An 11356-nucleotide genomic window follows, 5' to 3' on the forward strand; every position below is an offset into this window, starting at 1 on the left:
AAAATGAGAAGCTCAGCAGACAAGAGCTCACTGCCCCTCCACGACATTGAGAGGCAAAATGGTGAAGACGTTATTGATGCTCAAAAAGAGCAATACATTGACATGTCACGTACGGCAAAGAAAGAAAAAAGGGAGGACGTCACATTTGCGGAGTCCACAGATATTGAGGAAGACGAAAAGGATATTGATGAAGACGGTTATTTACTTTCCAGAGCTGCAGGAGACTGTTCTGGATCTAGAAACATTCAGTCACCAATTTACGAGGACATTCCAACAACTTCCGACCAATCATCTACCTTCCTAGAACCACATTATGTCAATGAGGTATTGAATGTAGGTAAGACTGAAGCACACAAGTGCCTAGGGCTGAGTGCGCACGATCCATTATATTCTGTATCCATCTACTCAAGCAAACCAAATGAAAAGCCAGAGGTAGACAAAGATGGGTACCTTGTGCTCGAAGCAAATGCTGGTGAAATTATCGATGATCAGTTTGCTGTCAAAGACGATAACTTGCCCGAGACCTCTGTATGAAAATGAAACTTCTCGAGGGGCAGTGATTCACAAGGCACACGTTCACGCCAAGCCACCAATGTACGAGACCATTTCTAGTAACCCAGAACTTTGAAGAAGTTTGAAGATATGACATCATAGGAGAGTTCGATCCTGACGAGATTCAACGACATGTTCGCGTTCTCGTTATCGAAGTAAATGATGTCGTCGAAGACCAGTTTCCAGCCAGGAATAATTGCCCTTCACTGGAAAAATATTGTGCCAACGAGATTTCTTGTGCAGCTAATTATTTTTATTTGAGGGCTAAATTTTAGGAACACCTGAAAATGTCTTTGTTTTGATTCTATGGAAAACTACCTTGTTTTCTGTATCCATTGCATTATTATGAATCGATCATGTCAAGGGCTGACTACTTTAATCCAAAGAAAATGATCCATGTTGATTGTTTTATTTATTAAAAAATTGATGAATTTTGTTTTCATGTCTAATGGAAACGAGTAATCGTGCTGTGCCATTCACTAATTTATTAATACACGATTGGACCGTGATTTGTTTCCTGATTGATAGACGATGACATTTCCTCATTCCAACACTTCTTTGAAAGTACATTGTTTTATGTGCAATGTTTTGGTGTCATTATTAAGTACGTACATGCTGAATTAATAAAAGAGCACAGTCATTCAATGTCACGATGGATATTGTACTTTACAGAATCTTTGTATATCAGTTACGGTTTAGGTGCTATAATTACGAGAAATAGATATTAAAGGTATATTTCATGGCTTGAGCGGTAGATTGTTAAATTCTTTAATTCTGTCACCTTTTTTTCCCTGTATAATGTTTTAAAACCTCATCTAAAACATAATTTCTCCAGCCTCGCTTTTCTTTTTCTTTTTTCTTTACACTTCCACTTCCACTTAGGTGCAGTTGAATGTATGATGAAACTGATCGAAATTCACAGGTTAAATTGTGCATTGTCGAGTACGACGATAATTAAAGTATTTCAGATAACTTTATATTTCTGACGTTTTATATATATATTGATGTTCTACAACAGTTTCAAATATAAAATATCATTGCCTGCCGTTTTTATATCGCCCTTTTGTTAGTGCATAGTTTCTCGTTTTGCAAAAATATGGTTTCAATATATTTCAAAAGTGCGAGCAGTTATCAACAATTTCTTGAATTAATTTATGTTCGTGGTTAATGTCACTATTGCTTGACTTGTAAAATATAATGTAAGCTTACTGTACAACTGCATTCATTTACACAATGTGCAAGCTGTATCCTGCATCAAGCATGATTATATGATTAAACCAGCTTGCTTTTTTTAATCTCACGTACTGTAAACGTCGAAAAAAAAAATTTAATGACACGAACCATTGTCACAGCCGATGATATTGATTGTACATACTATGCGCTTCCTTCTTACTGGCGATTTACACACAAACATTACCTCAGACTTTTAAGAAATGCCTTGCAATAGTTACGACTAATTCCACTATTGTAATGCATCTTACATCGTAATATCAAATTCACTCCATTGAGTAAGTACCAAAAATCTATGCTTTATATCATGTATATTGAAATACATGCCATATGTTACACTTTCCTCTTTAAACATATTTGCCATCTCTTTGTGTATCTATTATCTGATGATACAACAAAAAGAGAACAAATTACATCTGTACTGATCAATCTTTCCAGGAAAAAATGACTGCAGCTTTGATCAGACGAAGAACACTAAAAGACACACTTGCACGAACACACAAACATACATTATGAAAGGCAAGTGTATTCTAAAGCCCGAAAGTGGAAGTTTTTAATCACACATGGTGCACTTTCAAATAATAAAGTGGTTCATATTCTTCACACTACATGCAAGGTGTAGTTTCACAGTTCATTAGGTGTATGAGCTTGTCATGAAGAGATAGTGTTATATATATATATATATGTATATGTATATATATATATATATGTATATATATATATATATATATATGTGTATATATATATATATATATATACATATAGATATATATCTGCAGTGTATGTGTGTGTGTGCGTTTGTGTGAAGTGTATTACATTACTCTGTTATAAGTGAATGAACGGAAATGAAACAAGGGATGGCAATGCAGTTATTGTTTGAAATATGATCAGTAAAGGAGATATTCAATTTGAGGCCAAGTTTTTTTTTGTTCTTTTTGTTTTTTTGTTTTTTTATATATGACTATTTCTAGTACAATGCATCATCTACATTCGAGATTCCATCGCCGCGGCGCGCAACGCCGGCTGAATTTAAAAGGAATTTGAATGCTCATTGATGAAATGTATGTTCCTATACGGTAGATTTGAATGACAAAATAATGACAAAATTATGAAATTGACGGGGAAAAGCTATACACCTAACTAGTGAGGATCATGAAAATAAAGAGAGCTGAACATTTGTTTATAGGTCCCTTTGAAGTTAGTATTACCATTTGAATTCGTACTGTAACAGTACCAACCTATCCTATAATACTCCTAACTTCTAATCTGACCATTTCTATAAAAAATAGGGACCTCGGACCTTTTCACTTTAATATAGGCTTTCCCGCCAAATTTCGTCAGATTTGCATTCGAATTAATGAAAAGGCCTTCAAATTCAAGCGACGTTGATCACTGCTCTATTCTCGCGGTTCATTATAATTCTTGAGCATTCAATTTGGTTTCCTGTCATTCTTTCTAAATTCTATTTCATTCAATTAATAGAGAGAAATTCATTCAATTTACGACTCAAAGTTGACATTCAATTTCGAGCCAGCTGGATAGACGCTAAATTTCGTCCCAAATACCATTTTAAATTCTAAAATGACCAGTTTAACCCAAGGGTATTGGCCCAGTGATATTGTCTTCCTGGTTGTCAATGCTTCACCTTGCTGACGCGAGAGAGAGAGAGAGAGAGGGGGGGGGGGGGGGGAGAGGAATTTCATGCTTAATTCGTGAGTCTTCGTGGATTTGATAGATAGTTTAATACGTTCATATGTTGGAGACATTTTAAGTTTTGCTTAAATCCGAAGGCCGTCATGGTTAGATATGGACGTTAAAAAACCGAGTTTTCACATTTTATATTATATGAAGAAAATGATATACACTATACACTCCTATCTCGTCTCCGCCCAGCAGGGGAGTCACACACATTTGCAGAAAAGAAAAAGAAAAGCTATGAGGCATTAATTTAAGGGCTACTTGCTGCAGTTGAGGGATCGCTGTTGTAAGTATCTGTTTCCCTTCGCTTGAAGATTTGTCTGGCTGTAGTTTCAGATTATGCCGGGTATGTGAATCCTGTCGCTTCTCAAGATGGTAATAAAAGAGCTTTCCATATCATTGCATATTACACACCAAGACACACACACACACACTCACACACACACACGCACACACAATGCATCACGTGTTATTATACTACTCATTGCCTCTCCATGTCAATTAATCGACTTCTAATGACAGAGAATTCCTGTCTGCAGCAATTTCATTCTCCGAAATTGTTACCATCAAAAAGCATTAAACAAAACTAAGAAAGCGAGGTTTATTACATTTAGTGATAATGGCCTAAACTTGTACAATAAATGAGGGATGATATTATCTCTTATCAAGTAATTCATATCACTTGAGATAAAAAAAAATGTCACCCAGTTGCCGACCCTATAAAAAGTGGGAAGTAATCATCTCAGCCATACATATTTTTATTAAACATGGAGATATCATATGATATAATGTATACATTGTATAGATATAAAGATAAGTAACAAAACTGGAACAAAGTTCATGCTGTATCACCAACGGTTTATTTCTGCACACAAATTTTCGAGCGTCTCGCCGCCCTTTCTCAAGTGTTGATACTGAGAGAACAATAACAAAATTAAGCCATAACAATATAGTTGCAACCGTGTTGCCAAGGATGCGCGCTTTATCGCATCAATGCTAGGCATCCTATGCAACCAGCGCGCATCCTGGCAATAGTGCAATGTTACGTCATAAGGAAATGACAATGAGTATGATATATATATATATATAAAATAGCATACATACTTATGATACAGGCCGGCAGTGCATGACAAAAGTTATAGTGCACGCAAAATATAACGATTGCAAACGATAACCCACTATCGATTTGATATCGGTTTTTGCTCCCTCATTTTAATCATCGAGTACTTGAATCCCGCACCTTATCAACGCGATTGCGCCACAACCGCGATATGCTCGATATTATCGTTATTCTCAATTCTCGCAGGCTGGCTATGCCATCGCGCCAGCAACTTATCTGTGTGGGACTAGACTTTCAGCGGTAGATTTAAACATGGAAGCTGAAATGAACAGGTTCGCTACTTTTAGAGAGACTGATCTATATAAACAGTATCTTAGACAATAAGGACACAAAGGATGCCATCAAATACGCCCTACGAATTTTGGACTCCTACTGTTCTGAAAAAAGGAATCAATCCGACGGATATTACTGAGCAAGTCAACCCAAGATTTGTGCCGCTTTCTCCGTACATTCTACGCGGAAGTGCGCCGTGGAAATGGGCAGCGTGTGGTGTGTACAGTATACGCTAAGCGCTCTTTGATCACGCTGCGCTATGAACTTTACTACGACATTCACAACACACTCTCGGAATCCGCATGTGTAGCAATGGGGCCTGGCACGAGCCAGTAGATCCCTAATCCTAAAAAACATCATCTAGTCCTGGTCCTGGACCCACAGTGCAGTAAGTAGGGCGTCTAACGTGTTACTGTTAGTGTTACTGTTAGATCCATGGTAGACCTAGTGTAGGGTCAAGTGTTAACTAGCTCTGTCGCTCGTAAGTGACGTACAGTACAGTGTACGTAGGTAGATCTAGTATAAAATCGTTAGGCCAGGGCCCCTACAGGCCTAGACCTAACCTATCGTAGGGCCTAGAAAACGTTAGATTTAACCACGTAGACCCTAGACTCTATAGTTGAATTTGGATCTTCAGGATTTTGTCCACACGGGTTGAAAGAAACTGGTATTATTGCTTGTGTAGACACGTGTAACTGTTAGAAATGATCTAGGCTTATCTTGCCTGGGTATGTATGCTATTTTATATATATATCACATAGTGCATGACATCTTATTGCACTATAACAAGTACCAAGCACCTCCAAATTCTGAATTTGCCCTCAGGCAATTATATTCAATTCGGCCTGCGGCCTCATTGAATATAACTGTCCTTCGGGGCAAATTCAGAATTTGTCGGTGCTTATATTGTTATAGTGCATTCAGCCTCATGCACTATATATATAATATATATATTAGAAGAAAGAGTCTCAAGTACGCCATGGATCCAACGATTACAAAATTTTTTTTTTTTTTGTAATCGTTGGATCCATGGCGTACTTGAGACTCTTTCTTCTAATAATTACAACATTCGAAGTCCAACACGTGGAAAATTCCAAGATATATATATATATATATATATAATATATATATAAGTAACAAAGCTGCAACAAAGTTCATGCTGTATTCACCAACGGTTTATTTCTTCACATATATATATATATATATATATATATAGAGAGAGAGAGAGAGAGAGAGAAAGAGGTGTGTGTTCAGTTGTCAAACCCTGGGCCGTCGAATCTTAGTAGTGTGTAGGTTAGAGTAAGGATGAGACGATAGAGTCTATCGTCTCATTGTATATATAATTATGTGTGTGTGTGTGACGGAAGGAAAACTTGCAGTATAGACGTTGCAGTGATGTTCAGTCTTGCCTTTATTGACCGAGCTTTCCGCTGTTTCACCAGCCTTTTTCAAGGGCTTGATGAGACATAACATAAAAGCAAAATAGCAACCAATTTGCATGCATTTGAACAGAAATAGAAATAGTAATAACAAGAAGCCAATCAAACGGAATGTAGGCAGTTATCAAGCCCTTGAAAAAGGCTGGTGAAACAGCCGAAAGCTCGGGGAATAAAGGCAAGACTGAACATCACTGCAACGTCTATACTGCAAGTTTTCCTTCCGTTTACACATATACCAATGATGCAGTACCCACCACGTACGAGGCCAAGCCCACTTCACATTTATATATATATATATATATATATATATATATATATATATATACATTGTACTGAGCTGCTATCTAAGCACATACAAACCTAACTTCAGCACGCCTACCTCCACCCATCATCACTAAATGTTTCCCGCAACCGGTTGCCAACTGATTGCCGGCTTGCAACCAGCCCAAATGTGAATCGTACATCACATCTCTTGATAAAGGGCAGAGCCCGAGAGCTTGAGAATAAAAATCAAACTGTGAGGATTCAAGCTACGTCTATCGTTTCATCCTTTCGTTCACCTACACACTACTAAGATCCGACGGCCCAGGGGTCTAGCACTGAAAACACACCTTTCACACATGTTGTATATACATGTATAGAATAGGGACATAACTATGAATAGATCAAACTCCTGGTGGTACTTCCTCACCATATCTACGTAGGCTATTATAGGGTTCGCGCAAACAATGGGTTACTGTGAAGGCCATTTAACTTATTAGTTCTTGAACTCTTTTCTTTCCCCACTTCATAGAAAACCGCTATAGCTATCCAAATTGATCGTATGCATTCAATTACACTTTGAATTAAACTGAAGAGTTGAGTTTCGCTTTCATTTCTCTCAGCTTGCGCGACATGAAGTGCAGGAATGATTGGCCATCACATCATATCACGTGACTCACAACAGAAGATGGGATGTTCATGCGCAGCAACCAAGCGCAGAACAGGGTGCGGTCGAGATCCTTTGGCAATATCTTTTCTGTAGTCTTAACGATTAGCTCGGACTTGCTGGGACACGCTTCATCTTCTAGGCAACAAAATTTAGCCGCGAAATTGATGCGAAATAATTATTCCTGCTCAGACTATGCGCTTATCCAACAGCTAGCATGTAGAAAGAAGTTATGGCTTTCCTTTTGAAAACGTGGATGTTCGTGATGGTCATACTGTCCTTTTTCTGGCAAAGTTCATCTGATGTATATAGTAAGTAGCCATGCGTTTCATATACATTTTTTTGATAGGCTTAAATGCAGAGGCGATGAAAACATTTCAAATGGGGGTCTCACATCTGTGGTTAGTTCAACTCCAGAACTTGCAGCTGCTTATAAGAAAGTATTTCACATGAGTTTTTTTTTTTTTTTTTCAACCAACTACATGTACAGTATATATGTATATGTATGTAAACTAACAATCATTTGCAGTTACTGTAGGGAAACTGATGCACGAGGTAAAAATGATGTCCGGTGTAAAAATGATGTCCGGTGTAAAAAGGATATCATACAAGGGTTTACCATAATTCGACTTATATTTAGCAAGGCAAGCTACCGATATGGGTTTAACACGTGTTTGTCAAACCCCACAAACTCACGCCTAAATTAATGACCTCTAAAACGTGATACCTTTGTACCTCTCATTTTTTTCTGTGAGTCTTTCCCCAAATCACACACATACACACACTCTCTCTCTCTCTTGGTCGATGAAAATTAATGGGGATTTAATAGATGTATACTTTTACTCCTTCAACATAACTTTCTCTCAATGCATCTTTTACCCCTGACTGCAGCAGATCACTCATTCGGCTGTTCGACCACTGATTTCACTGTAAAGATCAGGGCAGACTCAATCATTCGGGTAATTTCCGACAGGTGGGATATAGAAGCACCTGACGGGGAGAGAATCGTCCTACGGCTGCAATCTTTAGCTTATCAGAGCGTTGAAGTAACCGTGAAGGATGAGATATCGGCCACAAAACGCGATGTTGTACTTTTGAATTTCGCCAAGTCTCCGCCCATATTCTCACTCGGCCACAAATTGAGACTGGGACTATATACATCAAATGAGAAAGCACGTACATACCTCTATCCACTAAGAGTGAACATCGAAGCATCATGTGTAGAAGGTAACTCCTCTATTGATTTTGATTAGACACAGCCACAAACCCTCCTTAACACTTGTCTAATGTGAATTTAGTATGCAGTTTGTATGAATGTTCTGATAATATCAATACCGAGTGTTACACTGCATTAAATGTATCCTTATACCGTGGAGTGGTCTGTATAATATTGAACGATTTCAACAATAAAAAGTAATTACATCACTCACAAAAACAGACAAATATCACCTTAAAGTATTTCAGTTATATCTGCAGTTTGTTTATTCACCTAAATATCTTTACTATAACGAAATCTGTTTCCTTATAGTGACGAGGTACAATTGAGATTTTGCAACAGCCGTTCCATAATTCGGCATATCACGTTTACGTAATAGTCTCAAGACTGAATACAGGAATAATAAAGCAAATAGAAAAAGTAGAGCTTAATTCATTTGTGAATTAGCTAAACGTTTTCATCTCCGTGCAATGTACGAAAGAGTATAAATCTCATCTCATCTGCAGTGACTGCCAGCAGTGGCCTAGCCACAGAGCAAACACCATATGCGTTGTAAATTTGTCACAAGCATATTCAGTGTTCACTGTTCACCAACCTGTATATCCAGTTCAACACATCAGGCATGTTCACTAAGTTCATGTTAACGTATACATAACAGTACAGTGTGTTAGAAAGTTATGCGTGTTGTCATTAATAATCTCACTATCAACAGAGCATGAAAACACCAAATGGTACAAGTGGTTTCACAAACAAAGTAAATCAAAACGATAGCTGTAAAAACAGAGTGAAAAGACTAAATAGGAAACACATAGTCGGTATAACGGAATTGTAATGTGTAAGTAAAATCTAAATCTAATGACAAAGTTAAGTTTCTTATTTTATTGGAATAAACTTTTAAACAGTTACAGAGTGTGCATAACAATCTCATACTATCTCATGAAAGACAGAGCAAATTGACAATGTGGTCGTTACATAATTTTTCTTAATTTGTTTTTTTTTTTCTTGGGAAACTAAGTAAGAGACTTTCTACAAGACAGTGTACAACTTGGAGAATATGTAAAATATTTAGGTCTTTACAGTGTTGTTTCTTTACCTCATGGAGATACGTTAATAACTTTGTACTTGGTGAACATGTTATCTTGGATATTGAACATAACTTTCCACATGGCTGTTGACTCGAACCTAACTGTAAAGACCACGTGTCTTTAAGTAAATCAGTTTTTGTGTGGTCATTGAGCAGTCACTGCAGAAAGGAAGCCTCTAACTGTTTAAGGTTTTCATGCAAAAAAAAAAAACAAAACAAAACTGTATATCATTGTTTGAATTGAATATAACTGAGATTAAAGCTGCTGAAATTAAGACAATAATTAAAAAATGTGATAATCTCTGTTGTATCTGCGAAAATATTCTTGTTATGTACCGAATTTACTGTCATTGAAAATATCTGGTTTTCGATTCAAACTCTTCATATGAAATTACTTTACATATAAAGTATATCTAAACTTTCTCTGAGATTTGTTTTTTCACTTGGAGATGCTCAAATACTTCATGTATTTGTTGTACCTATTCGTTCATAAAATGGACTATGAGAAAATGGATTGATTTCTCTGTTTTTGGCAAATAAAAACACAAAGAATTGGCAGTTCCTTCGTCAGGCTCACTCGCAAATAACACCATTTATCGCAACACACAATGTAACAAACAATAATTGTATGAAAATGCTAGCGGTTCGAATCATGACAATCTGCAATATATCTGCAACACCTTCTTCGAGCATGCTAGGTGCTTCGAAAATCATGGCAACGTACATATTATACGGACAAAAGTGTGTGCAAAATCTGTTGCTTCACATAATGTGTAATCAATATCATAAGTATCTCTATCTCACGCATCGTATGTATACCTGGCAGTGATCCTGAGTAGGGACACACTCTTTACGTAGTCAGGGCTCCCAACCCATTCGCGGTTCACAAGGGACAAAGTAAGGCCACAACTGATCCTACAAAGAGATTTATAAATACATAGTTGTTCTCGTCCTTTTTATGTAAGACATTTAAGAAATGTAGCCAGTCCACCGTCCATTTTCAGATATTTGACAGCTTACAAAAAAAAAATAACAACAACAAAACAATATCTTGCGTGCCCCGTAAACACATTATTTAAATTAGACGTGCGTGTTTAAATTACATCAATTGCCTTTATTATCATGCTGGTGTAGAAATTTAACGATCCTTTAATTTCCGATGACTTCACCTTAGAGTGTATTCATGAAGAGGGTACTGCATGCAAAAGTGTTGCCTTCTATATATGTTGAAGACTTTTGACTTTTTGCTGTATTGGCCTACCCAATATCATGGTACAGGGGAAACTCAAAAAGTAGCTGTTAGAAAATGAAAACATGGTTATGGGCAAAATGTCTCATTCGTCTGGAGAGCCAGAGAAAATGTGACAGTGAAAATATAGATTTTTCGAGGCCAATTGTTTCAAGTTCCTATTTGAAGCATTTACGTTCAGCATGATTGCTCATCAGGCGTCGAAATACCGTCATTCAAAATCGTTTTTCTTCGTTCAGATGTATTAATTTGGCAACCAATTTCGCAATTGCTTTGCACATTTCAATTCATTGAACAGTGTTGAATGCGGATACATTTTCGGCACTGAATATTCAACTTCGTCTGAACCTGTCGCCAGCTCTCACCGGATACTCGATTTCGCTTATTAGCAAACAAATTCATAAAATGAATATTCAAATTAAACATCTACAATATGCATTAAAAAGTACATCACTTTTAATGCTTTTTAAATTGAATGTTAAATAATGTCTGCATGTCCACGTCACATGATGATGCAAATAAAGACGTAAAATGAAGATCACAGCGCATTATGACAACCATAGATAA

At 37.0% G+C, this 11356-nt stretch overlaps 1 protein-coding gene across 1 annotated transcript; it reads left to right on the plus strand.

Annotated features, from left to right (window-relative positions):
* Window positions 1-3: 3 nt before the first annotated feature.
* Window positions 4-885, plus strand: LOC140245913 (uncharacterized). Its single transcript, XM_072325386.1, has one exon. It carries the CDS (start codon window positions 4-6, stop codon window positions 532-534), a length of 531 nt encoding a protein of 176 aa, XP_072181487.1. The 3' UTR covers window positions 535-885.
* Window positions 886-11356: the final 10471 nt, after the last annotated feature.

Source organism: Diadema setosum, unplaced genomic scaffold, assembly GCF_964275005.1.
Source record: "Diadema setosum unplaced genomic scaffold, eeDiaSeto1 scaffold_61, whole genome shotgun sequence".
NCBI lineage: Eukaryota > Metazoa > Echinodermata > Echinoidea > Diadematoida > Diadematidae > Diadema > Diadema setosum.

Coding starts and splice junctions, on each gene's coding strand:
- LOC140245913 (XM_072325386.1), top strand. CDS start 4: ATGAGAAGCTCAGCAGACAAGAGCTCACTGCCCCTCCACGACATTGAG.